Source organism: Aspergillus lentulus (assembly GCF_001445615.1).
Source record: "Aspergillus lentulus DNA, contig: Alt08, strain: IFM 54703, whole genome shotgun sequence".
In the NCBI taxonomy this organism is placed as follows: Eukaryota; Fungi; Ascomycota; class Eurotiomycetes; order Eurotiales; family Aspergillaceae; genus Aspergillus; species Aspergillus lentulus.
This window is the reverse complement of record NW_028322118.1, coordinates 194197-221698: the sequence shown is the minus strand read 5'-3', so window position 1 is coordinate 221698 and position 27502 is coordinate 194197. Positions and strand designations below refer to the sequence as shown.

The window sequence follows — 27502 nt, the reverse complement described above, 5'->3', positions numbered from 1 at the left end:
CTCCACGCGCATCTCCGAGGATATGAAGTGGTGGGCGGCTGATCTTCATCGATCTGGGCACATGGACTTCCGCCTGATCATCCTAACCGTAACCCTGATTGCCAGACTGACAGAATGGTCTTTGTGGGCCGAGCGTGACCTACGGCGTCGACGTGGTCATGCAAATGGATAATCCGACCCAGAAGCCGGATGGATTGGATTTATTGATCCGTGATATTTCGATGTCGGTATTCCCGATGCAGTACCTTTCGAAAGCGACCCTGATCGGGAAACGTCATCGTGCTACACGAGGGTTCCTGCGCAAGGTATTCTAAAAGTGATCCTGGCGATATTTGGAGGCAGCGAGTAACGACCAACTTGTCATGGCGAGTACGACGCCAACGATGCTCCACCATTGTTAATACATTCATGACCAGTTATTTCGATGGATATAGGTATCGAGTCGTCGAGGAAAAAAGGTGCTGCAGTCCGAGAATGAAGTCACGTCGGCCGTGGTGGTCTCATCACTTGAAACCCCTTCTCCTTTGTCTTCTTATGTTTGAACCGCTCAGCAGAACTGCGTTTCCAATTCAAGAATGTCTGTCGACTCGACTGGCCCTCGTCCGGGCTTTCATTCGACGACGACTCTTGTGACTGTCCTGAATCACCACGACGCCAACCATAATACAAATCCGACTCACGGAATGAATAGTCGACGCCCGATTTACTCGGCAACTGTAACAGCTCGTCAAAGGCGTCGCTTGAACGTTGCGACGCATTGGAATCTGTCTGCGCCGACTCGGATGACTCGGTAACTGAATCGATGGAATCAGGCCTGGCATTCTCGTACTCGTAAGAAGCGACTCTACCATTAAGAGATCGCGGGGGTCTGTAAAACGTCGAAGCGTTTGGTGAATATGGCGCTGTTGCTTCTGCCAAAGTATGAGAGTTCAGCATATCCGGACGGTTCTCAAAACCTCTGTAGATTCTGCGCGAGGAACCTGGACGGTAGCGATCGGAGGTGCCGTCAAAGGAGTTGACCTCTAAACTCTTTCCGTCGAGGTTACGGCGTTTGTGACTTGGGCTTGAGAGTTCGGCTAGATTCAAATTCTGGACACAAGTAAGCTCGCTGCAATAGTACCTTAAGGCAGATTCGAGACTAACCGGAACTGTACTTGAACCCACCCATCGATCGTCGGCAACCCTACGATCGGGTCCTCTAATGGCGAACCGTCCTATATGCCAGACCGAGATGAACAAAAAGCCGAACGCGACTACCGCACCATGGAGAACCAAGATGAAATAGCCGATCCATTGCCTTGTTACCTCGCGAGACGGGCACACAAAGGCAAAACTCAACATGAGCGTCAATAAGCGGACAGCAGCACACCAGGCACTTTTCGAAAGCATAAATTTCGTCCGTCGCTGAAGAATGAGGGGGGCGAGAATGATCAATTCGCATCCGCCGAGCAGGAGGAGCTGCACCCAGCCCCAGAGCTGCAGACCACCGATGGCTAGACCCTGAATGAGTGGAAGGCAGTAAAGAAGATAATGGGCGATATATTCCATGGAGGCCTCAACCCGAGGGGAAGCCTTGGACGAGTCGTGGTCAGATCTCCTGGGCTTCTGTTTCGTCTGATAGCGAGCGATGAAGAGATTTGAGCCAACGAGGACCCCAATCATCAAGACCATCAGACAAATGCGATAACTGGGGAGGTGTGCGACGAGGACGAATGGATACGCCAGGTACGCCAAGAGAGGGAGGCTGAAGAACAGAAGCGTGACGCCCACAATGCTACGGCATGCTTCTGGGATTTGCACAAGGACAGAATCGAGTGATACGCCATGCCGCGATCCGCACCTGATCAGCCATCCCACCAGCAATATAACCACGATTGCAAATACGACAATGCACAGATTTATGAGAGCGTCGAACATGATATCCAACATGGAGGGAAATCCAAGATTCTGCGCCATGTACTCCAGTCCACAAGTACCGTTGGTCGAGTAAATTCCGTCTTCTATCCCGGGATACGTGAAGCCGTGATCGATGGGTCCACTCCAAAATAATAGCGATGACCACGCCAGTTGGCTGACTATAGGCTGGTAGAAACCCGGGTATTGCATCGTGAGGGAACCAGTCAGGAAGATGAACTGGAGGTAGCGCACGTAGTCGGCCACATCGACCACAATCTTTCTTATTGAATCCTGAGGTGCGGGTGTGGTTCCCTGCTCGGGCACTGAGCGTCTTCGCTGCTGGGCGTGTCTGCACCACGAAGCTATGCCCACTAGGAGGATGATGGCGGCTGGAAAGTAGGTAAAGGCTGCCGAGGCAGCAGCCCCAATGTCGGGAGTGATCCGAGCAGCCGTACAGCCAATATTAGTGCCATTAGGTAGGCTGAATTCAAATTCCCCGGCAAGAGTATGAAGTGGATGACCATATGCAAGGGAGTAAGTCAAGTCCCATTTGGAGACTTGTAGAGACTTCGGTCTGGTGACAGTTCAGCAGAGATCGGAGGGATTCAGGACCCTAAACTTACAGCCTCCAGATATCAGGAGGGGAATAACAGAGCTTTTGAACCCGATCTAGACGACCAACTGGGTAGCCGAGCACTCGGAAGCGCAAGTCATGCTCCTCCGTCAATTGAACATCGGTACAGGTAACCTGTGATGCATTGTAGAAACCCAGCAGGGTCAATGACAATGTTCTTGCACTTTGGGAGCTATGAATGCGACCGCGTACACTGTCAATGTGGAGATTGACGTCCGACGAGCGATTCAAGACTGATGTCTCGCATGGAGAATGCCGTACAAAAGCTCCTTCACATGGTAATATAAACACAAAAAGGAAGATCAGAAGACAACAAAGAGAATATGACTTAGGCAGCATTCTACTATGGCGACAACATAATCTTCCGGCATTACGGAGTAGATAGGAGAGAGACTGATCATGCATGATCCATGTCCATGAGAAGGACTCTAGTTTGCGGTCGACATTAAAGCAGAGCGTTTTGCCCCTGAGGCCTGAAGGCTGCAGTTTTTGCGGGTGGATACACCGGGGTTCTCCACCATCCCAAATTATCAACCACTTGGATTCGACATTTCAAGATCTTTATGGGGCAGTGCAGTCGCTAGGAAAAGCCTATCTTTCTGTGGATCTTCTCATTGGCTCGATTATTTGATCTGCAAGAATCGAGGGATCGAAGAAGCCAAAAGTGATGTCTCAGTAGGTGGTGTCACATGATCTCGCACACGTGAGAATGGCCAGAGTCACCTGACCCTTCTAGTCAGGTGATCATCTGACTGTCTAAGGCACCAAGGCTGCAAAGCTTACTCGTACAGTTGCATTTGTGCTAGCAGACATTACAAACGGCCTTCTGCGATGGTCGCACAATGACCAGTTAAAGTAGCCAACTTACCACTTCAAGCTCAAGTATAAGCACTCAACAGATCTTGAAGAATCTGTAAGTCAACAACCTCATTCGTACGCAACAGCATAACTGGAGAGGCCGGTTTGCCATACTCCAATATAATGTACTCGTAGGATCCATCTTCTCCAATACGACAACATTGAGAACCTGCTCCCCGAGATTCCTTGACACATCGTCTCCAACCATCTTCTCCATTAAATCCGGTATAATATCGTCATGCACTCTAACCGACCACACTGATGATCCTTGCAACCTCTTACGTACAATCTCATGGGGGACGATCCTCCTTGAGCGTGGGATGCGGAGTATGGGGTATCCAAGTCTGCATGATCAATCTTGAGGGCATCAGAGCGAACCTCAGCAGTGTAGGGTAAGAAGAACATCGGCGCCAAAAGGTCACAAAGAAAGATCACATTACAACAGGACTCCTTCAGGAAAAGCAACACCAGCCACGAACCTTGCACAGAATTGCAAAGCCAGGGTTCCATACTTGTCAATGTAAAAGGAACTTCCGGTCAAAGCTGAGGCAGAAACATGAGTAAAGCCTTATGGGGTCATACTGGAGATGATCTGCGGCGATGATGAAGGTGGCAAGCATAGGGATCAAACACTTCTAGCAAGCATAAACCAACAGAGCACTTGCTGATCGGTAAACCATTTCCATGAGCATCCGATAAGCGAAACATCTCAGTGGTGGATGCAAGTCTGCATTTCGCAAGTGCAGTCCGGAGTTCTAGCCATCCCTCACCATCTGATTCCGTTAAGCCACTGATTTCAAAGTCTTAAAATCTCTGGCATCCCGGCGGAAAAGGCACAGCATTAATAACAGCAATTCCCAGTGGTCCGAGGGAAGTATAACGGGCCAATGAGAGTGCATGCAAAAAACGGCTAGATTCGGTTGCGGCGGCAGAAGGCGGAAGTGGAGCCATTCTTGTTACTCAATTGTTGAAGATTCCTCAGTGATGATTGGATGGCGATTACTGTTAGTCACAAATAAGCTCCACAGCCGCAGGATCTGTACCTTAAGCAGAGCTTGAGTTGCTGCAATGCAGATTAGGAAGTTGGTTGGCCGAGACGATAGCACTTTCCACGCCAGAAAGAAAGCAGCGGCCATGACACGCGGTCCATTACTGCCGATTGTGCTCCGGCATCTGGGGTCTTTGCATGTCTTCTGGAATTTGTTTATCTCGGTGTTTTCTAATGCAATTACCAATCGATTTCCTCAGTCAACTACTATCTCCGCGTTCTCAGTCAACACCAACTCCGAGATTCATTGCCACGACCCACCTGGCTGACGTCTAGAAATTTTTTCACCTTCCACTCATATCATCACATCCTCCTCTCTTTCGTCTTGTTAACTCGCCAAACAGCTCGTCCACCATCCGTTGCTGGGTAGAATTCATTCTCGTCACTGCCCATTCCGGAGCAAAAGAAGAAAGAAGACAATGATGTTGGAGGGCGTCCCCCCACCATCGGAAGCCATTGAGGCCAAACAGAAAGATCAAGAGAAGGCACTTGATGACGGTGCCGACTTGAAACCAATCGACAATACCCCTTACATTGATCCTTTCGGCGACGAGCAAAATGCAGAAGTCAAGTACAAGACCCTCAAGTGGTGGTACGTATTGCAGTCCTGATCTGTCTATGACAAGGGTGTTGATAGCTGACGGAGGACTTGTGCAGGCAATGTGGAATGTGTAAGCTACTGAATGGGGAAAATGGTCCAGTCGACGTGAATCTGACGCGTTTTCCTGTTTAGTTATGATCGCTGAATCCGTTTCTCTCGGTGTACTCTCCTTGCCGGCAACTCTGGCGGCTCTCGGTCTCGTCCCGTAAGTGTACGCTTGACGGCATCCGCGCTCGTCACTAATTGTCGCAGCGCGATCATCTTGATTGTCGGCCTCGGTATCCTTGCCCTATACACGGGCTACACGATTGGACAATTCCGACAAGCCTATCCTCATATCCACAACCTTGCTGATGCCGGAGAAATCCTGATGGGTCGATTTGGTCGTGAGCTGTTCGGTCTGGGCCAGATTCTGTTCTCGATCTTCATCATGGGCAGTCATATTGTCACCTTTACCGTCATGATGAACACAATTACCGACCACGGCACCTGCTCGATCGTCTTTAGCATCGTTGGTATGCTCATCTGTATGGTGCTCTCGTTGCCTCGGACGATCAAGAACTTGACATATATCTCCTTTGCATGTAAGGGCGCCTTTGGTTATTCTCTGGAACTGAGAGCTGACAAACTCTTAGCTTTCCTGAGTATTTTTTCCGCGGTGATGATCACCATGATTGGCGTCGCCGTCCAGTTCAAGGGAGGAGCTAACATCAGTATTACCGCCGAGACCAACCTCTATCACGCCTTCACTGGTGTGACCAACATTGTCTTTGCGTACTGTGCCCATGTTGCGTTCTTTGGTCTTATTGCGGAAATGGAGGACCCCAAGGAGTTCCCCAAGTCCCTGTGCATGCTGCAATTCTTCGAGATTGCGCTCTACGTGGTAGCCGCCATCGTCATCTATTACTACGTTGGAAACGACGTTGTGTCACCCGCATTGGGCTCAGCCGGTCCTTTGCTGAAGAAGGTTGCCTACGGTATTGCCATTCCTACGGTATGTACTACTCTCGCCTCATCGTCTGCTGTGCGAACGCTCACAACATGATAGATTGTCGGAGCCGGTGTGGTCAACGGCCACGTTGGATTGAAATACATCTATGTCCGCATCTTCCGCAAGACTGATCGCATGCACAAGCGCGATCTGGTTTCTGTTGGCTCATGGATTGCCATTGGGTTGAGTTGCTGGATCATTGCCTGGATCATCGCCGAGGGTATTCCCTCTTTCACCAATATTGTCAGCTTGATTGTATGTCATAAACCTCGACCTGTTGGGATCAAAAACTAATGCAAGACAGAGCTCCCTCTTTGCCAGTTGGTTCAGTTACGGTCTTCCCGGTGTGTACTGGTTGCACATCAACTGGGGTAGATGGTTTTCCTCTCCTCGGAAGATCTGCTTGACTATTATCAACATCCTGATTGTTGGTATCGGTGCCACCATGGTAAGTGATCTGGATTCTAATCTAAGATAAAGGAGACTAATGAGATGTAGTGTGGCCTGGGATTGTACGTCTCCGGCAAGGCTATCCATGACGACTCCTCCAACACTAGCTTTACTTGCGCCAATACTGCGAACTAGGGCATGTGCACGACACGGTATCTTGTTTTGGTTAATGTTTGAAGCGTATGATGACTACACGAGAATTATATTAGATCATGGCGTCTGCGGATTCATTGATGGGAGGACGTTTAGACTTAGGCTTGTATATAGACTTTGACTGAATATACATGAAATGCATTGTGTCTTGTTATCTTCATCTTTAATCACAGACTTCTTGCTGTAACAAGTATTCTCATGCGGTTGGTGGATATCAGGTATAAATAGGTCGAAGAGTAACGGCTTTGCAAGGTTAGTTAGGGTTCAGAGCCCAATAAATAACCAATCTCATGAAATTATGTTTGGAGATTAAGCTAAAAAAAATAGATTAGCAAACTTTCTTGATCGATGAAATGAAAAAAAAGAAATGAATGACAAGAGTGGGATTCGAACCCACGCCATCATACGATGATGAGGAAACTCTAAGAGTTTGGTATTAAGGTGGACCTTAACCTCACGCCTTGGACCAACTCGGCCATCTTGCCTTATGATGACATACAGCCTTATTTTTGCTATATGAACCATTCAATATTCAACGGTTAGATCAAGGAGAGTCAGCATGAGAATGACTTGATTTTCACATAGCTGGACGGCCTAAACCTACCTATACTATGAGATTGCACTGCATAGGTCAGTGCTACAACTGACTAAATCGTGCAGTTAAGCTATTTCGAGGGGGCTTTGTCCCTGACCTGAAGGTTGGGTCTGCAGGCCATTCAGGTAGAAATATATTCTGAGGGATTACGCTGGACGATATGTCCAGTTCCAGAGAGTATGAGCTCAACACAGCAGCAGAAGTGATGCACAGAGTGTATATGTGTTTACAGAGGTCCAACTGAGCATGCAGCCTGATTACTGGCACTCTACCACCATACGACTGACCGCTACACAGTAGCTCCCCCCATACCTCTGCCGTCAGCCCATTAAATCAATTATCATGCACTCCATAATATGCGAATGTATTGATCAACATCTGACGATGTGGCCACGATATCCTCGGCAGATAGCAAGTACTCGGATCAACTCTGGCAGCTTGGCAAGAGTAACTTTGAAGCCCCGCACCCCCCGCAAGCAAACCTCCAAACCCCGACTTGTGCATTTATGCTTGTCTCTGGGGGTTTCCCATGAATGCTCTCTTGATGCAGTGTAAATGTGTAAGTGTCCACATCCGAGGTATTGACAAAGCTCAGAACTGTGCATTGCCGATGACTGACTCGTGCGGGGTGATTGTACTTGAGATAAATGCTTTGGCACGGTAGTTTGTAGTGAACCACTGACCTCAATTTAACTGTTCAATTGCTAAGATGGCTCCAGACGTAGGAAGACACGTAGGGAATGAGAGCTTTACCCGCTCGACGGTGGTCATCATTGGCGCTGGCATCTCGGGTCGGTCCATACTACGCTCTTCTACGTACTGCAAGCGCGGCTGTTGACACAAGACCAGGATTATGCACTGCCATTGACCTTATCAGACGGAGCAAATGCCACAATTTTATCATCCTAGAGAAGAGTAGCGGGGTGGGAGGAACATGGAACGATAACCGCTACCCTGGCTCATGCTGCGATATCTGGAGTTCTCTGTACAGTTACTCATTTGAGCAGAAGCCCGACTGGACGAGGGAATATCCAGGCCAGGAGGAGATCCTGGTACTGCCGTCGTATGAGGAATCAGGGCCAAGCTGACAGAGACAGGGCTATCTGATTGGCGTCGCTCAGAAATACGGCCTGTACAAGTACATCCGGTTCAACTCGGCTGTGGAGGAAGCACGCTGGGACGACGCCGACCTCAAATGGAAGGTTAGGGTCAATGTCTCCGGAGAAAAAGATAGCCAGTACCTCGAGTCATATGAAATCACCACCGACTTTCTTGTTTCAGCTGTAGGACAGCTGAACGTCCCCCACATGCCTGAGATCCCCGGACTGGACGACTACAAGGGCAAACTGATGCATTCCGCCCGGTGGGATTGGAGCTATGACTGGACGGGGAAGAGAATTGCAGTTATTGGAAATGGTACGTCACATCACATGTTGCTTGAAGGATAGTGAGTAATAGTGACAGGCGCAACCGCCGCCCAGATCATCCCCGAAATCGCCAAAACGGCCTCGCAGGTTTCCGTCTACCAGCGCACCCCCAACTGGGTCATGCCACGCCTGGACAGACCCGTGGGTGCGGTGCAAAGAGCTCTGCTGACATATATCCCGCCCATCCGGTGGCGGAAGCGCGCACTCATGATGGACTTCCGGGAGTGGTTTTTCGATGCCGTCGTTGATGGGAATTCCGCACTTTCGGATGTGATCCGAAAGACGTGTCTTGATACCATGAGAGCGCAGTTGCCCGATAGGCCGGATTTGTGGGAGGTGTTGACGCCGAATTACTCACCTGGATGTAAACGGGTGATTATCTCGGATGATTACTACCCTACATTAGGCAAGGAGCATGTAGCCCTAGAAACTCGTTCCATCCAGCGGATTACGGAAACGGGGATCGAGACTGCCGACGGCGACTCGAAGGAGTTTGATCTCATTGTTGCGGCGACGGGGTTCAGAACAGTCGAGTTCATGTATCCCATCCAGATCAAGGGGTTTAATGGTCGGTCTCTGTCGGATATCTGGAAGGAGGGGGCGATGGCGTACTACGGCGTGACGGTGGAGGATCTGCCTAATTTCGCGATGCTATATGGGCCAAACACTAACCTCGGTAAGTTATTTCTCTTTAATAATGGAGGTATACTGACGGCTCAGGGCATAACTCGATTATCTTGATGATCGAAGCTCAATCACGGTATATCAGCACCCTGGTGAGCCAGATACTCCAGGCGCAGAAGGACGGTCAGAGTCTCGCTTTGCGACCTAAGCCTGAAGCTGTGAAGAAGTTCAACGAGGATATTCAGGCGGCCCTGAGAAAAAGCTCTTTTGCCGACCCCAACTGCAGCAGCTGGTACAAGACCGAGGATGGGCGCATCACCAATAACTGGCATAGTACGGTCGTTGACTACCAGAACGAACTCTCTAGCGTCCGGTGGGATGATTATATTGCCGAAGGAACCGGCAAGTCTCTGATTGGAAAGAAGAAAGAAACTCATATTGGACGGGTGAAAGAGGAGACATTGATCAGTAACACCTCGCTTCTCTGGGGTGCGGCCAGTGTTGCTGTGGCATTGGGAGGATACTATCTCAAGGGGAGTGCTTTGTTACGAGGAAGCCGAGTGAGATGATGCTACTGAGCGGAGGGTAGGTAGTACAATGGAACCATCATGGTAGGAATTGTGCAAGGTTCCCAATTCTGCGCGGGATTCCTGGTCTTTGCTCGGGATCTGAAGTTAATTAGCATACGCCGACAGTATATCATGTCAGACAAGGCGCGTCACTAATCATGATTACTGTATCTATGCAGGTCAGATTCCTATTGCTGACCTGCTTCTTTTACATCCATTGCGATAATCGTATGATCTTGGACCGTATACAGATCCCGAGGAAGATGATACGTATTCCCCCTGTGTTACCCAGAGCAATATGCAAAGACCGACGAGTTATCATCCGGATGGACTGATGCGACCATCTAGTTTCAAGGGCAACATGGTAAACTCGAACATATATAAAGGTCTCGAGACTGGCTCTCTGTCCTCTTCATATCAACGACACGACTGAAAACGAATCCAACTCGGACTCATATACTTCGCACCATGGCACCCATCTTGAAGAAGTACAAGGCCGCAGCAGTCAACGCTGAGCCAGGCTGGTTCGACCTCGAGGAGTCTGTCCGCCGTACCATCCATTGGATTGACGAGGCCGGCAAAGCTGGCTGCAAATTCATCGCCTTTCCTGAACTATGTAAGCAGCCTTCCGTATTCCTCAGCTGTACTGATTACCGACTATACAGGGATCCCTGGCTACCCGTATTGGGCTTGGAAGGTCAACTACCAGGAAAGCCTGCCTCTACTCAAGAAGTACAGGGAGAACAGCCTCCCCTCCGACTCGGCGGAGATGCGCCGCATCCGCAACGCTGCCCGTGCCAACAAGATCTACGTCTCCCTGGGCTACTCTGAGGTCGACCTTGCAAGTCTGTACACTACACAGGTCCTGATCTCTCCCACTGGCGATATCCTCAACCACCGCCGCAAGATCCGGGCCACCCACGTCGAGCGCTTGGTCTTTGGTGACGGAACAGGCGACACGACCGAGTCGGTGACGCAGACGGAGATCGGCCGCGTGGGCCACCTGAACTGCTGGGAGAACATGAACCCGTTCATGAAGGCATATGCGGCCTCGCTGGGCGAACAGGTCCATGTCGCTGCCTGGCCGCTGTACCCTGGCAAGGAGACGCTAAAGTACCCGGATCCGTTTACAAATGTGGCCGAGGCGAATGCGGACGTAAGCAATCCCTCACTCTGGGTATCTGTCTCTGAACTAACAGTTGCCCAGCTGGTCACACCAGCGTATGCCATCGAAACGGGTACTTTCACCCTGGCTCCATGGCAGACCATCACCGCCGACGGAATCAAGCTCAACACGCCCCCGGGCAGGGAGCTGGAGGACCCCCACATCTACAACGGTCATGGTCGGATCTTTGGTCCAGACGGACAGAATCTCGTCGCGCATCCGGACAAGAACTTTCAAGGCCTTCTTTTTGTCGACGTAAGCACAGCAGTCCGTGGTGTATGTCTAGGGACTAATTTGAATAGATCGATCTGGACGAATGCCATCTCTCCAAGGCACTCGCTGATTTTGTAAGTTTGACGCTGCATGAATAAGCCAAGCTAATGCATCACAGGGTGGCCACTACATGCGTCCGGATCTGATCCGTCTGCTGGTCGACACCAACCGGAAGGATCTGGTTGTTCATGAAGACCGTGTGAACGGGGGAGTTGCGTATACTCGTACGGTGGACCGGGTCGGACTGTCGGCGCCTTTGGAGGCTGTGAGCCAGGAAACTGAAGATGAGAAGTGAACGTTGCTGTTTGTTGAGACTCTCCGCTCTTTTTATTTGTTCTATCCGTCGATATAATGTAGACTGGCATTGTAAGTCTGCATGTTCTGCATGTGGTAAATCAAATGTTATAGTTACAGATTTCGAATAAATGCTAGAATAGAAAATGTTTTATCAATCTGAGAAAAACAAATTCCCTTTTCTCCACACATCATACGATCCTGATTCATCAATTCTAATTTAAGATGCGGCAATAAGGATTCTGCTCGGTGTCTGCTCTCGGGGATTGCACACGGGATCTCTTCAAATTTTGCCTCGAGCAAACACCACGCAGCAATTTCAAACGGCATCTGCTTTCTCTTTCTAATGATCATCGAGAGACACCATGACTACTCCTGTACGCCGAACATCCCGGCGTCCACCGGTCAAGGTTGCTTGTCTGGCCTGGTAATCCACCTAGCCACCGGAGTAGAACGACAGCTGACGACTGATATAGTCGCGCATCACGGATCCGATGCGACGGTCAGGAAAAATGCGCGAATTGCATTTCCCGGGAGAGAATATGCTGCTATATCCCCAGCAAGCGAGGCGGAGCGAGAGTTCCTCGCACCAAGCGCAAGAGCAGCAGCAGACAGTCGTCATCCTCCACCATACGGACTGTAGGTGGGAAGGATGAGATTCCGCAGGAGTCAACACCTATTGCAGAGGGACCATGGAATTTGAACAATGAGGATGGTACAATTGTCACGTTACGCCTGGGTTTCAAGTCACTAACAGATCAGACCTTCTCGATCATTTTATGAGTCTAGGGAAACCGGGTGCAGGACTACGCAGCATCGAAAGCTCGGTGGCCGAGATGGAACACATATTTGACCATATCTTCGGGGTTGAGAATGGGAATCATCTTGTCTCAGAAAGCGATGAGTCCGTCCCGGATCTATTGCAGGTATACGGTAGCGACGAGGACATGTACGCGACCTCATATCCGTTGCGACAGCCTACTGACCAGTCAGACTCGATGCTTACTACGTCTTCATCCATCTCTACTATCCCATCCTACCTCCTCCGGAACGACTCCCGGCCTACAATCGTCCACTGAATGAAAATTCACCATTCCGACCGTCCAGTCCACTAAGCTTGGCCATCTCTGCCATCCTCGTTCTCATCCCGCACCCCGGGATCAAGCAACCGGTGACGCCGGAGGATACACGGCTGCGACGGAGCGTAGCCCATAGTTTTGCGCAGTCGGCTCTCGAAGCAGTAGAGGCCGATCTGGAGTTACTAGACTCCTCGTCTGACCCGTCCAGAGCACTAAGTGACGGAGCCCCGATGATCGCCCGGCAGCCATTCCATCCGAAAGTGCCCCTGTCACTCGAGGCTATTCTGGCGCTTGTACTCTTGAGTGTTTATGAATATGCCCAACGTGGGAATATCAGAAAGATGTGCAATCGGGCCGGACAGGCCTTGGCAGCTGCCATGAACATGTCGTTGCATGAGATGGTCGAGGATGACGAGTACGCCGAGGCGCGTCGGAGAGCTTGGTGGATTACTGTTTGTGAAATGTTCTTGAAGTATATGACGCTGGCTAACGATCGTAGTATTTGACCGTTTGTCAAGGCTCGATAGCCAGCGGGATGGTAGGTTATCCTTATTCTTCCGAGGATTAAGGTCTGATCTTCATAGCCGGCTGCTTTCAATTTGTACGACCCGCGATTTGTGACGCCGTATCCCGAGGTGGGACTTCTTTCTGATCATATACCATATGATAGTAGATTAGCTAACCATAGGATTGCTGCAGGGATGGAAACTCCTCATTGAGGCGCAGCAGACAATCCTCGAGGCCACCACGTTCGTCCACGATCTCGACCAGACTGTCAAATCTCGGTTCAAAGCATCCTGGATCTCGAGTCGAATGACAGAACTAGACGATCAAATCACGACCCTCCTTCTTCTCTGCAGACGGTCCTCCTTATCCACGACGGTCTCACCCTTGGACTCGCCGGAGAAGATAGTCTCACAGACCATCAACCAGATTGCGGAGATCAAGCTGCACAGGTACGCCACTCAGCTTTCTTTCAGTCTGTTGCTGACCATCTCAGCGCCCGCATCAAAGTCCACCGATTCTGCGCCTTCTCGGACGTCCCCATCTTCCGCAAGCGCCACTGCGATCTGCAACCCGAATGCTGTGGCGCCGCGTCCGCGGAATCCGCCATCCCCTCGCCCCCAGAAGATATCCCCCTTCCCTCAATCATGAAATCCGATCACCCCGATCTCACGTTCCCATTCTCCTCACATACATCATCCAAGATATGTCTTCAGTCTGCCTTGAACATCGTCACCCTGGTTGATAACCTCCCCTACCCGAATCCAGACCATACCATCCCCTTGACCCTACCTCCATATCTGTCAAATGCCTCCCGTGTAGAGATTCCCCGAACAATGCCAACCTTCGCCTGCTGCGTAATGCAGGCGAGCTATGCGATGCTGATGCTGTATCTCAAGGCGCGGGCAAAACATGCCAATAGCCCCGAGGACTCGGTTTCCGCCAAGGGTTTGTCGCTCACGGGGTTTCTGAATGAGTTGCAGCAGAATCTGAGACTTGTTTCGAAGATTCTGGCCAACTATGCGATTGCTGCTGAGGCGTTGCAGGGGATGAAGGGTGAGTTTTTTGTCTTTTGGTTTGCTGCTGTATTGTTTGCTGACCAGGGTAGAGGAGGTATCGCATTGGGCTTTCTTGGACGGTTGACCGGGTCTATATTATAGTACTCTGTATGGTCCATGAATCTTCTCTTAACTTGTAGATATATCCGGAATTCCACTCAGTTGTGATCTTTTCTGAAAGCGATAAGAGCCAGAGCTCTCTAGATTCGAAAACGAATACCCTATATAATAGTGAATTTTGGAATATGCCTCAAAAAAGGCGATATGACTTAATTGTGTGAATATCCTACATTCACTCTTCTTTACTTGCGGGTCTTTACTTGGGATATCACCAGCCTCACTTCTTCCTCTCTCATCTCATCGCCCTCTTACCATTCCCGTCTCTCTTTACCAAGACTGAGGAACGTCTTCCTCATATTAAACAAAACAGCTCGAAGGAAGAACCGATAGAACTTCATATGCCCAAAGTATGGCAACACCGCACCGCCCCGCTTCACCCTGTCTCAGCAGACTTCGCGCAATCATCAGCCGCATGGACCGGCTGAATATCGTAATCAAAGAAAAACTCGCACATTTAAAGAATGAAACTCACGAACTGAGGCGGTAAGTTGCCTTCTTTGGCATGTAGTGCACAAACAAGGACTGACATCGGCGTTTAGTGTCGAGGGCCAGCTGACTGAAGCGGAACTTTCTGAACAAAATCGGCAGATCCAGACTGAAAGGGAACAGTTGGCGGCTGTCATGAAGGTGTTCCATGACATGCTTGACCAGTTGGGATATGTTTTGGACTTCTATGAGGAAGAAATTTAGTGTGTGGGATACTTGTACGTCTGAAGTTTGGGTTTGTCTGGTGATAGTACTTGGGATTCTTGTTCCTTGCAGTCTCTGTTCTGGACGACTTTCGTCTGGAGGTTTGAGCCGATTGTTTCAGATTATGGCGGACAATCTTCTGCTTGACTTGTGACTGTCGAAAGTGATTCGCCTCTCTTCATGTTGATGTCCAGAGATCAGCATACAGAGAAAACACGGCCCTGTATCTAACGAGTTTCTCATGGAAGCTACGTTCATGGATACTCAGTCACCCTGATATAGTACACTGCTGGCCTGAATTTATAAGAAAATGATCTCTAAGTGAAAGAGCGAGTTGCGCTGCGATTCTCACCATGAGACAATACCAGCTTCCCCCAGATAAGCTCGGTTGTCAAGTCATGATGTGGACAGGTAGTGGGTATCAGACACTCGTGAAACCTCGCTAGTTAGTGTGATCTTAAGATAATTTCGAATTGAATTCTCAAGTGATTGTTCAGAGTCCTGCGTGATTATGAGCTAGGACTTATAGATGATCGACATCGACTGCATATTGACAGACATCTCAGAAGTTATCACGGCAAACACTGTACTGCAGATATATCGTATCGATCCTTCTCATGTCAGTAAACGAACCATAACAACATCTGAATAGACATCATACCATCGCCCCTGTTTACAACCCACATTCGGCAGTCTTCCTCTCTCCACAAATCCACGTTGTTCATACCACCTTCGCAAACCCTCCCCATTCTCCCTCCCGGTAGTGTCAACCGACATACAGGCGATGATACTACGCACTCGCCCCTCGTCCTCTGGAATAGCCTGGACATGCGTTTCGTAGTCTTCGTGTTCGCGCGCACGGTGCCATACTCCCGCTTCCGACTCGGCAGACTCAAGGATGGATGAGAGTAGACGCCTCCCCACGCCTTTCGATGTATATTCCGGGTGAACGTACAGGGATACCTCGACTGTCGGCGCGTAGGACATCCGTGTGCCATTAAATGGGGCGAGGTAGCCGTACCCTAGGACTTTGCCGGTTGTGTTGTTAATGGCAACACGATAGGGCAATCCGCGGGATTGAATGTCTCGAAAAGAGGAGATAAGGGATTCAAGGGGCGGAGGATGTCGGAGGAATGTGGCGACTGACTCGCGCACGTAGAAGCTGTAGATGGTGTGGATTTGAGGGAGGTCATCCTGAGTGGCTTCTCTGATTTGGATGGACATTGTTATTGTAGGTTCTTGATGTTAGGAGGCAAAGGGAAACGTGATACTACGGATTAGACTTGGGCGATGATATGAGTCATTGGCTGGCAGGTGTCGGGCTCGTGTTGTTTGTTCAGCCTAATAATGGTTGTTTATATGACATGGCTTATAAGAGTCTCGTATTCTCGTCCACTCCTCCTCTCGCGCTGTTCAGTTGAATAGCATTGCATGAGCCTTATTGGGCTGAATATATACTCGTATACATCAAATCTAGCCGTATATGTTGCATGTATCGCCTATTATACACCACCTCTGTTTTTGACCCTGCAACTTTAAAGTATTCCAGCTATATTCGCATTGAGACCTCTATTTCTCGCTTCTGTCCTGAGAAGCTTCAGTCGTGGATCTCTCGACCGGTGCTTCGGTGGCGGATGTTGTATAGTCTCCCAGACCAAGGCCAGGTGATTTGTAGTCGTAGTCGTACCACCAGCCGATGTCGTTGATTCCGGATGCATAGTATTCTTTTCTCATGGGTTTGTTTTTGTGGTTTCTATTGTTGAGCTGTCTGGTTCCACGGACACCGTAGTTGGTAGATGCTTGGGTGTCGTACGTGCCATACGTACTGTCGCTGTCTATGGGTTCGCTCATGTTGAGTGGAAATTCAATACGCTTGAACTGATAGCTTTTCGTTATGTTTGAGAGGTTTTGAAAATAACACATGGTCGTTGAGGCGCATTTTATGTGTGGCAGTGGCAGTGGCAATAGCTATAGAATGATATACTCCTGATGTCACCACAGCCGAACGCATCTGAGATTGACAACATTAACTCAGAGTCTATTTGTTAGAGTTGCCATCCGTTTATTAATTGTTTCTCAATCTAAAACAGAACAGCGGAGCTAGTAAAGGGGTTTAATATGAGAGTTTGTTTCTATCTGATGTACATTACACTAAAGTTGGCGCTGAGAGGATATATATATTCAGCGGCCATAAAGGCGCATGAACTCGTCCGTACCATTCTCATATATTACACTCAATTACAGTTTCACTATGGTATATCTAATGACATAACTATAGCCAGTGCTTTATTGTAGATTTGATTACTGAGTCGCAGACAATATGCATCAGAAGCTGGCCTCGCCATTAATTTGACCACTCTCGATGCTCTCGGCTGGACTTCGAAGCTTGCGGATAATCGATCTATCGCTCATGTCTCACAATCACAATCGGGAACGGAAGATCACTTGCCCTAGATTCTAGAATAATACCGAGTCCAAGGTAATCAGCACCAGCCGGCCAAGGGGGGACAATCTGCCGGGAACGTCCACAATGATCAACAGAGGCTCAAAGAATCAGAACTTTCAATGATAACAACAATACGGTAGCAGATCTGGCATCGATGATCCCTTCCCACGGCGTATGTAGACTGGGACATTTGATTGTACCTCATGTAAGGGGGAGAATGTAGGGGGTTTGCCGGCGCTGCTCGCAATAACGTCGTGATCGACAGTATGTTTTCGGACATTGCCTTGGAAACGGGAAGTATGTGTCATATTCTTGAATTGTATCATAAAAAGATGAAGCAGCTTGAACAGATGTCTCGGTTGTCTCGTTTCTGTCTTCAGTTTATTCATAGTCGACAAGATGATATGGTATCAATCAGCTTCCTTGCTGGGCGTCGCTGCGATGGCCCACGCAGCCCAGGTGCACTATTCCCTTGACTTGACATGGGAAACTGGCAGTCCCAATGGTGTCAGCCGGGAGATGATCTTTGTCAACGGTCAGTTTCCCGGTCCCGCGATCATTCTCAACGAGGGAGACGAGGCGATTGTAAGTATATGGCAGCATTGCAGCATATAAAGGACGGCATACTGATTTGGTAGATTGATGTGACCAACCACTTGCCATTCAACACATCCATTCACTTTCACGGCATCGAGTAAGTACTTCGTAGCCAGGGGATGACTTTTCTGACGTGGTATAGACAGAAAAACACCCCGTGGGCTGATGGAGTTGCTGGTCTCTCGCAATGGGCCATTCAACCGGGCCAATCCTACACCTACCAGTGGCGAGCGGATACTTATGGAACCTATTGGTGAGCTTATCTCTCTAAACATTATCGTCAAAGCTAACGTCTCAGGTACCATGCTCATGATAAGGCTGAAATTATGGACGGACTATACGGACCGGTTCATATCAGGTGAGATCTCAACACAAGGCAAGACAAGACACATATTAACGAGAGATAGACCTTCCCCTAACAGAGATTCCCCATTTTCAATGATCTCCAACGATCCGGCCGATATTGAGGCCATGAAACGAGCCGAGCGCAACGGCAAACTTGTCATGCTGTCAGACTGGGACCATCTGACCGGCGAAGAGTACATGAAGGCCATGGAGGAGACCGGATACGATATCTTGTGCGTCTGACAAGCCTTATTCCTCCGGATATAACTGACCATATCAGCTGCTCTGATAGCGTTCTCATCAACGGCCGCGGCTCGGTGTTCTGCCATGACCCCGAGGAAATGACCAAGATGGTCCCGCCACCGGCAATGGCCATCATCAACGCCTCGTTGACTGACAAGGGGTGGGTCAATCCATGCATATCACAAATCCGATGTAATGCTGACTGATAAGATGCCTGCCATTTGTGCTTCCCATCCAAGGCGACTGGCAACATCACCCTGACAAGGTCCCACCCGGCCTGAATGAGGGCTGCCATCCAAGCACCACGCAGGAGACAACCTTCACAGTGGATGCCAGACACCAATGGGCAAGTTTCCACTTCATCAGTGCAGCCAGTCTCAAGGTGCTGGTCGTTTCCATCGACGAACATCCCATGTATGTGTACGAGGTGGACGGCCGGTACATCGAGCCGCAGCTGGCGCACAGTGTGAAGCTATACAACGGCGAGCGGTACTCGGTCATGGTCAAGCTGGACAAGGAACCGGCCAACTACAAGATGCGCGCGGCCAACGACGGCGGCAACCAGATTGTCTCCGGGTTTGCGACAGTCACCTACGAGGGCGGCCAGACCAGCCAGCGCCCGTCTCAGCCGTACATCGACTACGGAAGTCGCAACATGAGCGCGGATGTCATTCCGCTGAATACAAACAATCTGCCTCCATACCCGGCCATCAGTCCTGCCTCTGAGCCGGATGACTTCCACATCCTGATGCTAGGCCGCACCAACTCCTCCTGGGAGTGGTCGCTGGACGGAGCGACCTTCCTGCCTAACAACCTTGCTGCATCGCCGCCAGCCATTCTGAGTCCTGAAGCTCCCGAGTTTGCGGACGCGCTCAAGATCACGACCCGCAACGATACTTGGGTTGACATTGTCTTCCAGCTGGTTGTCGGCGAAGTTACCCCAGTCCAGCCTCCGCACCCTCTGCACAAGCATTCCAACAAAGGCTTCCTCCTGGGAACGGGCCAGGGCAAGTTCAACTGGACATCGATCAAAGAAGCCAAGGAGGCGAGCCCGCAGAGTTTCTTAAAGACGCCGATCTACAGAGATACGTTTACTACCTCGCCGCGTGGAGAGACGTGGACTGCTATCCGGTACCATGTCGAGAATCCGGGTCCGTTCCTGTTGCACTGCCATATGACAACTCATCTGCAGTCGGGAATGGGACTGATTCTGATGGACGGAGTGGATGTGTGGCCTGAAGTGCATGCAAACATGATTACTCCTACGTGATTGCTAGGAGCGGATACCCTTATGGATCTTCGGTACATAGATTCATTGCATAACATTTGATATTTGTTTACCTTTTACGTCATTTATAGAGTCTGAGAATGTAGATGAAGCTAGAATCGACTCCGATAAGTATAATGTGGCGCATATATTGTTGTTGATCTCATAACTCATTGGGGCATTCCGCTTGCATCAAGGAATAATCAACAGGGGAATCGGACTCGTCCTATCCCTTCTTTTTACTTCGTCCGTGAGAAGATCATGAATCATTGGTTCTCGCATCCAAAGTCCCCCAAAGATTACTGCATTCGCATGTTCTGGCCCCTTGCATTCCTCGTCCAAGCCCCCTTGCATCGTACTACTCCGATCTCAGTATTAGTCCATACTTGTTTTTGTTTACGAATTTCCGTGTTCATTGACCTTCGAATAACTTTATTAGCTTCCCCATATCGCCTCGATGGGTTCAGCAGAGTCTCTGCTCACACGACCAGCCACCGACACAGCCCGCAATACACCATGTTCCATTCAAGGGCTCTCCTTCTCTCCTGGCTCGCCGGCTTCACCGCGGCCAAGGATATCCATCTGGATTGGAACATCACCTGGGTCTGGGCAGCGCCAGATGGCTTTGGCCGTCCCATGATCGGGATCAACAACGAGTGGCCATGTCCGATTATCAATGCCGACCTGGGTGACCACCTCATTGTCGATGTGCACAATGGTCTGGGGAATCAGTCAACGGGGATTCACTGGCATGGCTTCCATCAATACATGACAGGAACTATGGATGGCTCAAACCAGGTGACCCAGTGTGCGTTGCCTCCGGGAAGCAGCATGCGCTATGAATTCGATGTAAGTATATCGTCGCCAAACCGTGTATAGTGTTTATACTGACGAGAAAGGCCAACCAAACCGGTACTTATTGGTATCACTCGCACGAAATGGGCCAGTATCCCGACGGACTGCGGGGCCCGTTCATCGTCCGGGATCCCTCGCCGCCATTTGCCTACGACGACGAGTTTACGCTGACTCTGACCGACCATTACCACGAGCAAATGCCCGTTCTTCTGCAGCAGTACGAGGCCCAAAGCGTAGGCGCCCAGGCCGGCGTCGATGAACCGTTGCCAGCGGCAGCTCTGATTAACGAGGGGTTCGACTCCACCACTCTCCATGTGGAGCCCAACAAGACGTACCTCATCCATTTGATCTGCGTGGGTAACTGGCCCGGCCACGTTATTGTCTTTGATGACCATGAGATCAGTGTCGTTGAGGTGGACGGCACCTGGGTGGACGCGTACCCTGCGGGAGGCAAGAAGATTCGGCTGGCCACAGGCCAACGCATGAGCATCCTCCTCAAGACCAAGGACAATACCGACAGGAACTATGCCATTTGGGACTCGATGGACGTCAACATGATGTTCTTCTATGAGAATCGCGCTATTCCCGAGGGTTTCAACCCTAACACGACGGCATGGCTGGTCTATGACGAAGCAAAGGAGCTTCCTCCGGCACCAGACGTCCACGAACTCGACCCCAACAACGACTTTGTCGACGATCTCGTGTTCGTGCCAGCGAACCACGAGCCCCTCCTCGAGAAAGTCGACCGTCAGATCTTCTTCAACACCAGCGTGACTCAAAGCGACGGCCGCAGCGTGTACACCATCAATGGACAGACATATGTCGATCCGGAGGAGCCCACAATGTACACGGCGCTGGCGGCAGGCCCAGAGAATGCTTCCAATGAATCGATATACGGCCAGGTCAATCCCTTCGTGGTCCAATATGGCGAGGTCGTGGAGATCATCATCAACAACCACCACGGCAACCTGCACCCATGGCACATGCACGGCCATCAGTTCCAGGTCCTGCAGCGCACCATCCCCGAGGGCGGGTACTTTAACGGCTACTTCGCAAATATTTCTTCGACACCTGTGAAGCGGGATACCATCATGGTGCAGAACCATGGACATGCAGTTCTTCGCTTCCGCGCAAATAACCCAGATAAGTTTTTCTTCACCCATTAAAGATGATGCATACTGACCTGTACTACGAGTTTGGCTCATCCACTGCCATATCGAATGGCACGTCACCAAGGGGTTGACAGGCACTCTCATTGAAGCCCCGGCGCAGCTGCACGACATTTCAGTGCCGTTGGATCATCAGAAAATCTGTCCCAGCTATGGCACGCCACCCGGTGGTAACACGCCTCCACCAAATGATGCGCCTCCTGTGGAGAGCACCACTCCGCCCTCACCTCCTCCTCAGGATACTCAACCTGGTGATAACCCCCCTGCAAATGATCCTCCCCCGGCGGAGAACTCCGCCCCGTCCTCGCCTCCTCCTACCCAGGATGCTCCCCAACCTGGTGGTTCAGCAGGTTCACCTCCACCTCAGTATCCCCCTCAGACTTGGGATAAGCCAGGCGCGTCTCCGCCTCCTCAGCAGCCTCCTCAGCAGCCTCCTCAATCCTGGAGTCAATCGAGCAACGCCCAGCCACCAGCCAACAACTACGCACAGGGGTATCCAGCGACTCCAAGCAATGCCGCACCACCTGCCAACAACTACGTACAAGGGTATCCAGCGACTCCAAGCAATGCCGCACCACCTGCGAACACCTACGCACAGGGGTATCCAGCGACTCCGAGCAATGCCGCGCCACCTGCCAACAACTACGCACAGGGGTATCCCTCTGGTTACGTTCCTGTTGCACCTGGCCCCGTAATCATCGACTCGGAGTTGCATTACGGTGGCAAGAGCAGTCACGTTGGATCTTCTGGCGTCAATGCTGGCCATAGAGATGAGATGACTGCAGATAGTGACGGCGACGCGAGCGCCTCATAGTTCTTTTCTTGTTTATAGATTGACTTAAACTTTTTAATATCATTCTCTGGTAGATATGCCAATAGCTGTTCTTAGTATCATCTACAAGTATGAACTATCAATGGTCAAATACTGTGTATACAAGAGAGTGTAGGAATTGTCAGTGTAAAGTGCTCTTGATAATTGCAATGGCATAGTAGAACGTTTCAAGCTAGCTATCTATGAGATAGAGTGACAACGCGCAGCGATAGAGTCAAATCTGTCTAGCAGAAAAGACAGGGTAAACACCAGATAGAAGGTCTGGCGTTGAACTTCAGAGTCTGTAGATCCAGATTACAGCTACACAAGTCATCATTGAATACACATTGTATTGCCAATGCTATGCGCATATTCTATTAAGTAGAGTGTTAAAGATACAGCCCGAAATTTTAGAGTCTACTGACATCTCCATCAGTTCTTCGTCTTCGAAGGCGAAGCCAGAACCTGCTCCAGCCACTCGTAGGAAGTAGGAAGACTGTTGGGATATCCCATATGCGGGAGACCCTTGTAGAATCTGCAAAAAGTCAGTACACTCCATTCTTCAAGTGGACGATAAGATGAGATAACATACCGTCCCTCCTTGGGCGAGCCATGCTCAAACAGCACCAGACAATCCTCAATCGGCACAACGCCATCATCAACACCATTCAACAACAGCAAACGGCAGCTGGGCTGATCGACGATGCCCGTCTCAACAAGCGAGAACTTCTTCTGTGCGCCGGCTACGAACTCCTCGACGGTCTTGTACCCGTGCTTGGTTGCCCATGCGGGGGTTAACCTATCTTGTCAGCTTTTCTCATTTGTATCAGGAGAAGGAAGCATACTCAAAAGGATACTCATGGTCATTAACCTTCGCCAACCACTCCGGATCAAGATAATGGTGGCATCCCGGACCATGCGCAATAGCCCCTAGCAGGCGGTCACGGTGCGTATGCGCCGCCCGGATAGCATAGTATCCGCCCGCACTCAACCCCCAGACCACCATCTTGGCCGTGTTCAGCTCGGGCCGCTGGTCGAGGTAGCTCAGGACGCTATCCCACAGTCTATCCGGCGAGGCAGGGTCCGCAGGGTCAGCGGGACAGTCCGCCGTGCCGGGGATCTCAGCGATAACAGCCGCCCAGCCGCGCGCGAGGATCTCGTGCGTGCGCTGGCTGTTGTCTGGCCGGTAGCCGTCTAGTCCGGTCATGATCAGCACTACAGGGACGGGGTTCGACTGGTCTGCGCTCGCCGGGGTGCGGATGTAGATGGGGATGTGCGCGCCGTCGTTGCCGGCACGGTAGGTGTGAGGCACGATCACCTCGTGGATGGGCTGGGTCCAGAGGCTGGTTGCCTTCAGGTAGGCCTGTTTCTGGCGCTCAAAGGCTACCCGCTTGATGGACTTGGGCTTGGTGATGTCCACGTAGGGGAAGCGAGAAATGCGGTAGACGACCGCGGCGCGGCAGAGGAGGTTTGAGGCCTCCTCTTTTTTGCCGGCTTGGAGGGCCTGCGCGGCTTTTTCCTCGAGGGCAGATGCCGTGGGGAGGAATGCCTGAGTGTATTCATCCGAGGCAGCGTCGTTGATGTTTTTCTGTCGGGTTAGCAGGCTGGCTGTAGATGGTAACGACTAGAGCATACCGAGATGAGATGGTTGAAGATGGGCTCAAAGTCCTCGATGGAGCCGTCATGGAAGGGATAGACGGATTTCGAACACTAACAACTATCAGCTGTATTCTAAGGTTCTATGGAGGAAACATACGGCAAACTTCCATCTCGACTCCCACAGGACCTTCAACGAGCCCTTGTGGGGGTAGACGGTGTCGAACTTGTCTCCGAGGATCCAGCGTGGCATTTTGACTACTTGCAGTGGTTTAGCTTCAGACACAATTGATTATGATTTCCACTGATTTCTAAGCAGCTGTCCTGTACTTATACCCTTTGTGGAAGGGTTGACAATGTTTACGAAACACGCAGATGCATCCAGCCATACGGATTTCCCATTTGGGCCATCCTCGATGCGGCCGAGTGATGAGGCACGCATGCAGGAAGTTGTAAGACACACCGACTGATTTCGGGGGTATCTAAATATAGAGCGAATTCCAATGCCAGTGCTGCATAATGTCTGGGTCTGGAATTATGCGCCGAATGCACGCATTGCATAGTGGAATTGAGTGTCTTGTCCAGAAATGGATGTGGTATGGGGTTACATTCGTCGAGTCCATGACACAAGTACGTGCAATGCTTGACTCATACATGTGGATTTGAAAAGTCAATTTGCAGCATGAAGCATGACATGACCGTCTAGATATAGTTCAGAGCATTTCGTATTCATTCTGGAACTCATGTCTGGTTGTAGAGATTCGGTCTCTCCGAACGTAACCCAACAGCGCCATGTATCAGGCCATATACAAAGTCAATTGACATTTGCCACACACAACAGATACCAAGAAAGTTCCACAAGGAAGATTATTAGATTCTGACAGGAGAATTATCTTTGCTGCCCTGTCTTAGCAAGATTATACGTTAGGTACAGTAGTATAAAAGAAAGTAAACTCATTATGCGACAAAACTCTGGGAGACAATTCCAAATACACTCAATGCAACCATACCCCGTACAAGCAGTCTAAATCAGATATTTGCCCCTCCATTGACAGGGATGATTTGGCCTATTCGTTCAGATGCACAGCGATCAGCATTCCAGTCCCCACCATGACCCTTGCATCGGGGCAGAAGGAAGGAAAAGAAACAGAAAGAAACTCACCGTTCACCCATTCCGCATCCGGACTCGCCAGGAATGAAACCACCTTGCCAATGTCCTCGGGCACACCGCACCGCTTCAACGGACTCCCGCTCGCCAGCGCCGTCTCGATCTCCTCTAGCGACGAGCCCTTGTCGCACCCGGGAGCATACCGCCATGCGTTCTCCCGCCACATGTCGCTCTTGACCCCCGCCGGCGCTATCGCATTGACCGTGCACCCCTTGCGCCCAAAATCGGCCGCCAAGCACCGAGTGAACCCCTCAATGGCAGCCTTGCTTCCCGCGTACAGCGCGTGGCCCGGCACCCCCAGGCCCGCTGCAATCGAGGACATGAGGATCACCCGGCCGCCTGGCTGGATGTGGTCGTAGGCGTAGCGGGCCACAAACATCTGTGCCCGAGTGTTGAGATCAAACACCTCGTTGAAGTCTTCGAGCGTTGTCTCTTCCAGGGGCTTGAACTTCTCCATCCCGGAGTTGGAGACCACAATGTCCAGCCGGCCGAAGTGGCTGACCACCTGCTTGATGAGCGACTCGATGTTGGGCACGCAGGTCAGGTCTGCCTTGATGGCTACCGCCTGGTTGCCGATGGCCTGGATGGCTTCGACGACCTCTTGAGCCGACTTGGCGCTGTGGCCGTAGTTGATGGCCACGGAGGCGCCTCGACGGGCCAGTTCGAGGGCAATGCCGGCCCCGATACCTCGGCCGCCGCCGGTCACTAGGGCGACCTTGCCGCTGAGGGGGAGATGTGTTCCTGTGTTCACCATTTTGGAGGTCGAATGGATAGAGTGTAGAGGTGTTTGTTTAGCGTGTTTGTTTAGGTGTACATGGTCACTATAGGTTGTGATCATCTTTATATACAGACTGCATCTACTGGCCAAGCGCCCAATTACAATTGATAAGCCAAGAAGCCTTACCGAAATCGCACTTCATTGTTTCACCTGAAGGAATGTGTGCAATGAGATTGTCTAAGACAGGAATGTTGCTGTTTTCGAATTCCGCTCCCAGCTGATATGCTTTAGGATAGACAGAACGACAACATGAGACACATGGCTCTGTGCTCTGTTTGCGACGGTCTACTCCTTGCATGATGCTGACCGTGTAATGATCTAATATTTATGACTGCGCATCAGCTACTGAGACCTAAAATTCGAGCCCTCATTACTCGGATTCAAAAATACCAATCGATCAGACAGACAGACATACCCTCACATCACAATGGTCGAAAAGAAGCCCAATCTGACGATCGAATTCCAAGGTATGATGCACCGATGATAGATGTTTGACATTGACTAACCGCTCAGACTATCTTGCCCTAAAAAAAGTCCTCTTTGACTGGGCAGACAGCTATGACGCCAAGGTAAGTTCACGTCTAGCGGCCTGGAGAATGACATTCACCCAGGGTAGGATTGGGATCGACTTCGAAGCATCATCGCCCCGACCCTGACCGTCGACTACACGCAGATTGGTCTGCGCAAGTGGAGTGACATGTCTGCTGAAGACTACATGGCCATGGTTACCGACATCGACTTCTTGGGTGACCCCACCATCAAGACCCAGCATCTGCTGGGCGAGTCCTGGTGGGAGAAGATCTCCGATACAGAGGTCATTGGCCACCATCAGCTGCGCGCCGCCCATCAGGTCTACACGGACAGCACCTTGCAAACTGTCAAGCTCAAGGGGCACGGGCATGCCACCAATGAGCACTACTACCGCAAGATCGACGGCGTGTGGAAGTTCGCTGGCCTGAAACCTACCGTGCGGTGGAATGAGTATCAGTTCGAGGATGTCTTCCGTGCCACGAAGTGATCAGTCTTGAGTATAGATAGGATTAGCATAAGTACTATTTTATGTGAGACAAGATTTGTCATTTGCAGCTCCCTCATAACGACCAAACCTTACTTCCAGAATGTGCGGGGAGATCGCAAAGCATGTCAATCTTGTGGCATTTGGGATAAGCACGACCAACGTAGTTTGGCCTGGGATGAG

At 50.5% G+C, this 27502-nt stretch overlaps 12 protein-coding genes and 1 non-coding gene across 13 annotated transcripts; 7 read left to right on the top strand and 6 right to left on the bottom strand.

Moving 5' to 3' along the window:
• Positions 1-480: 480 nt before the first annotated feature.
• ALT_3342 (uncharacterized protein) lies at positions 481-3793 on the bottom strand (the record flags this gene model as incomplete). Its single annotated transcript, XM_033556643.2, has 4 exons — positions 481-1089; positions 1144-2470; positions 2520-2702; positions 3675-3793. 4 exons carry the CDS (start codon positions 3791-3793, stop codon positions 481-483), a joined length of 2238 nt encoding a protein of 745 aa, XP_033412534.2.
• A 1062-nt stretch (positions 3794-4855) lies between these two features.
• Positions 4856-6613, top strand: ALT_3341 (N amino acid transport system protein; the record flags this gene model as incomplete). The annotated part of the gene is made up of 8 exons (XM_033556644.2): positions 4856-5028; positions 5094-5107; positions 5170-5242; positions 5290-5621; positions 5673-6031; positions 6086-6283; positions 6333-6476; positions 6527-6613. The coding sequence occupies 8 exons, from the start codon at positions 4856-4858 to the stop codon at positions 6611-6613; spliced, it is 1380 nt and encodes a 459-aa protein (XP_033412535.2).
• Positions 6614-7003: 390 nt separating this feature from the next.
• ALT_t076 lies at positions 7004-7116 on the bottom strand. Its single transcript has 2 exons — positions 7078-7116; positions 7004-7049 (listed from the first exon to the last, which is right to left on the bottom strand). It is a non-coding gene; the product is annotated as a tRNA-Leu (tRNA).
• Positions 7117-7935: 819 nt separating this feature from the next.
• Positions 7936-9846, top strand: ALT_3340 (flavin-containing monooxygenase; the record flags this gene model as incomplete). The annotated part of the gene is made up of 5 exons (XM_089599555.1): positions 7936-8017; positions 8076-8278; positions 8324-8642; positions 8691-9329; positions 9374-9846. The coding sequence occupies 5 exons, from the start codon at positions 7936-7938 to the stop codon at positions 9844-9846; spliced, it is 1716 nt and encodes a 571-aa protein (XP_089455893.1).
• Positions 9847-10314: 468 nt separating this feature from the next.
• On the top strand, positions 10315-14304 carry ALT_3339 (cyanide hydratase; the record flags this gene model as incomplete). The annotated part of the gene is made up of 14 exons (XM_089599554.1): positions 10315-10462; positions 10512-11002; positions 11054-11266; positions 11314-11358; positions 11403-11549; positions 12055-12080; positions 12139-12293; positions 12341-12527; positions 12572-13109; positions 13157-13195; positions 13242-13292; positions 13357-13613; positions 13658-14217; positions 14270-14304. The coding sequence occupies 14 exons, from the start codon at positions 10315-10317 to the stop codon at positions 14302-14304; spliced, it is 2892 nt and encodes a 963-aa protein (XP_089455892.1).
• Positions 14305-14688: 384 nt separating this feature from the next.
• ALT_3338 (uncharacterized protein) lies at positions 14689-15029 on the top strand (the record flags this gene model as incomplete). The annotated part of the gene is made up of 2 exons (XM_033562774.2): positions 14689-14822; positions 14879-15029. The coding sequence occupies 2 exons, from the start codon at positions 14689-14691 to the stop codon at positions 15027-15029; spliced, it is 285 nt and encodes a 94-aa protein (XP_033418665.2).
• Positions 15030-15644: 615 nt separating this feature from the next.
• ALT_3337 (GNAT family N-acetyltransferase) lies at positions 15645-16253 on the bottom strand (the record flags this gene model as incomplete). Its single annotated transcript, XM_033562773.2, has 1 exon — positions 15645-16253. The coding sequence occupies one exon, from the start codon at positions 16251-16253 to the stop codon at positions 15645-15647; it is 609 nt and encodes a 202-aa protein (XP_033418664.2).
• A 345-nt stretch (positions 16254-16598) lies between these two features.
• Positions 16599-16880, bottom strand: ALT_3336 (uncharacterized protein; the record flags this gene model as incomplete). Its single annotated transcript, XM_033562772.1, has 1 exon — positions 16599-16880. One exon carries the CDS (start codon positions 16878-16880, stop codon positions 16599-16601), a length of 282 nt encoding a protein of 93 aa, XP_033418663.1.
• Positions 16881-17916: 1036 nt separating this feature from the next.
• Positions 17917-19930, top strand: abr2 (laccase abr2; the record flags this gene model as incomplete). Its single annotated transcript, XM_089599553.1, has 7 exons — positions 17917-18060; positions 18114-18169; positions 18215-18325; positions 18371-18430; positions 18480-18650; positions 18698-18820; positions 18871-19930. 7 exons carry the CDS (start codon positions 17917-17919, stop codon positions 19928-19930), a joined length of 1725 nt encoding a protein of 574 aa, XP_089455891.1.
• A 513-nt stretch (positions 19931-20443) lies between these two features.
• abr1 (multicopper oxidase abr1) lies at positions 20444-22765 on the top strand (the record flags this gene model as incomplete). The annotated part of the gene is made up of 3 exons (XM_033562770.2): positions 20444-20776; positions 20827-21897; positions 22019-22765. 3 exons carry the CDS (start codon positions 20444-20446, stop codon positions 22763-22765), a joined length of 2151 nt encoding a protein of 716 aa, XP_033418661.2.
• Positions 22766-23194: 429 nt separating this feature from the next.
• ayg1 (heptaketide hydrolyase ayg1) lies at positions 23195-24611 on the bottom strand (the record flags this gene model as incomplete). Its single annotated transcript, XM_033562769.2, has 5 exons — positions 23195-23297; positions 23355-23561; positions 23608-24350; positions 24398-24472; positions 24519-24611. 5 exons carry the CDS (start codon positions 24609-24611, stop codon positions 23195-23197), a joined length of 1221 nt encoding a protein of 406 aa, XP_033418660.1.
• An 814-nt stretch (positions 24612-25425) lies between these two features.
• arp2 (hydroxynaphthalene reductase arp2) lies at positions 25426-26280 on the bottom strand (the record flags this gene model as incomplete). The annotated part of the gene is made up of 1 exon (XM_033562768.2): positions 25426-26280. The coding sequence occupies one exon, from the start codon at positions 26278-26280 to the stop codon at positions 25426-25428; it is 855 nt and encodes a 284-aa protein (XP_033418659.1).
• Positions 26281-26731: 451 nt separating this feature from the next.
• On the top strand, positions 26732-27322 carry arp1 (scytalone dehydratase arp1; the record flags this gene model as incomplete). Its single annotated transcript, XM_033562767.1, has 3 exons — positions 26732-26771; positions 26818-26873; positions 26921-27322. The coding sequence occupies 3 exons, from the start codon at positions 26732-26734 to the stop codon at positions 27320-27322; spliced, it is 498 nt and encodes a 165-aa protein (XP_033418658.1).
• Positions 27323-27502: the final 180 nt, after the last annotated feature.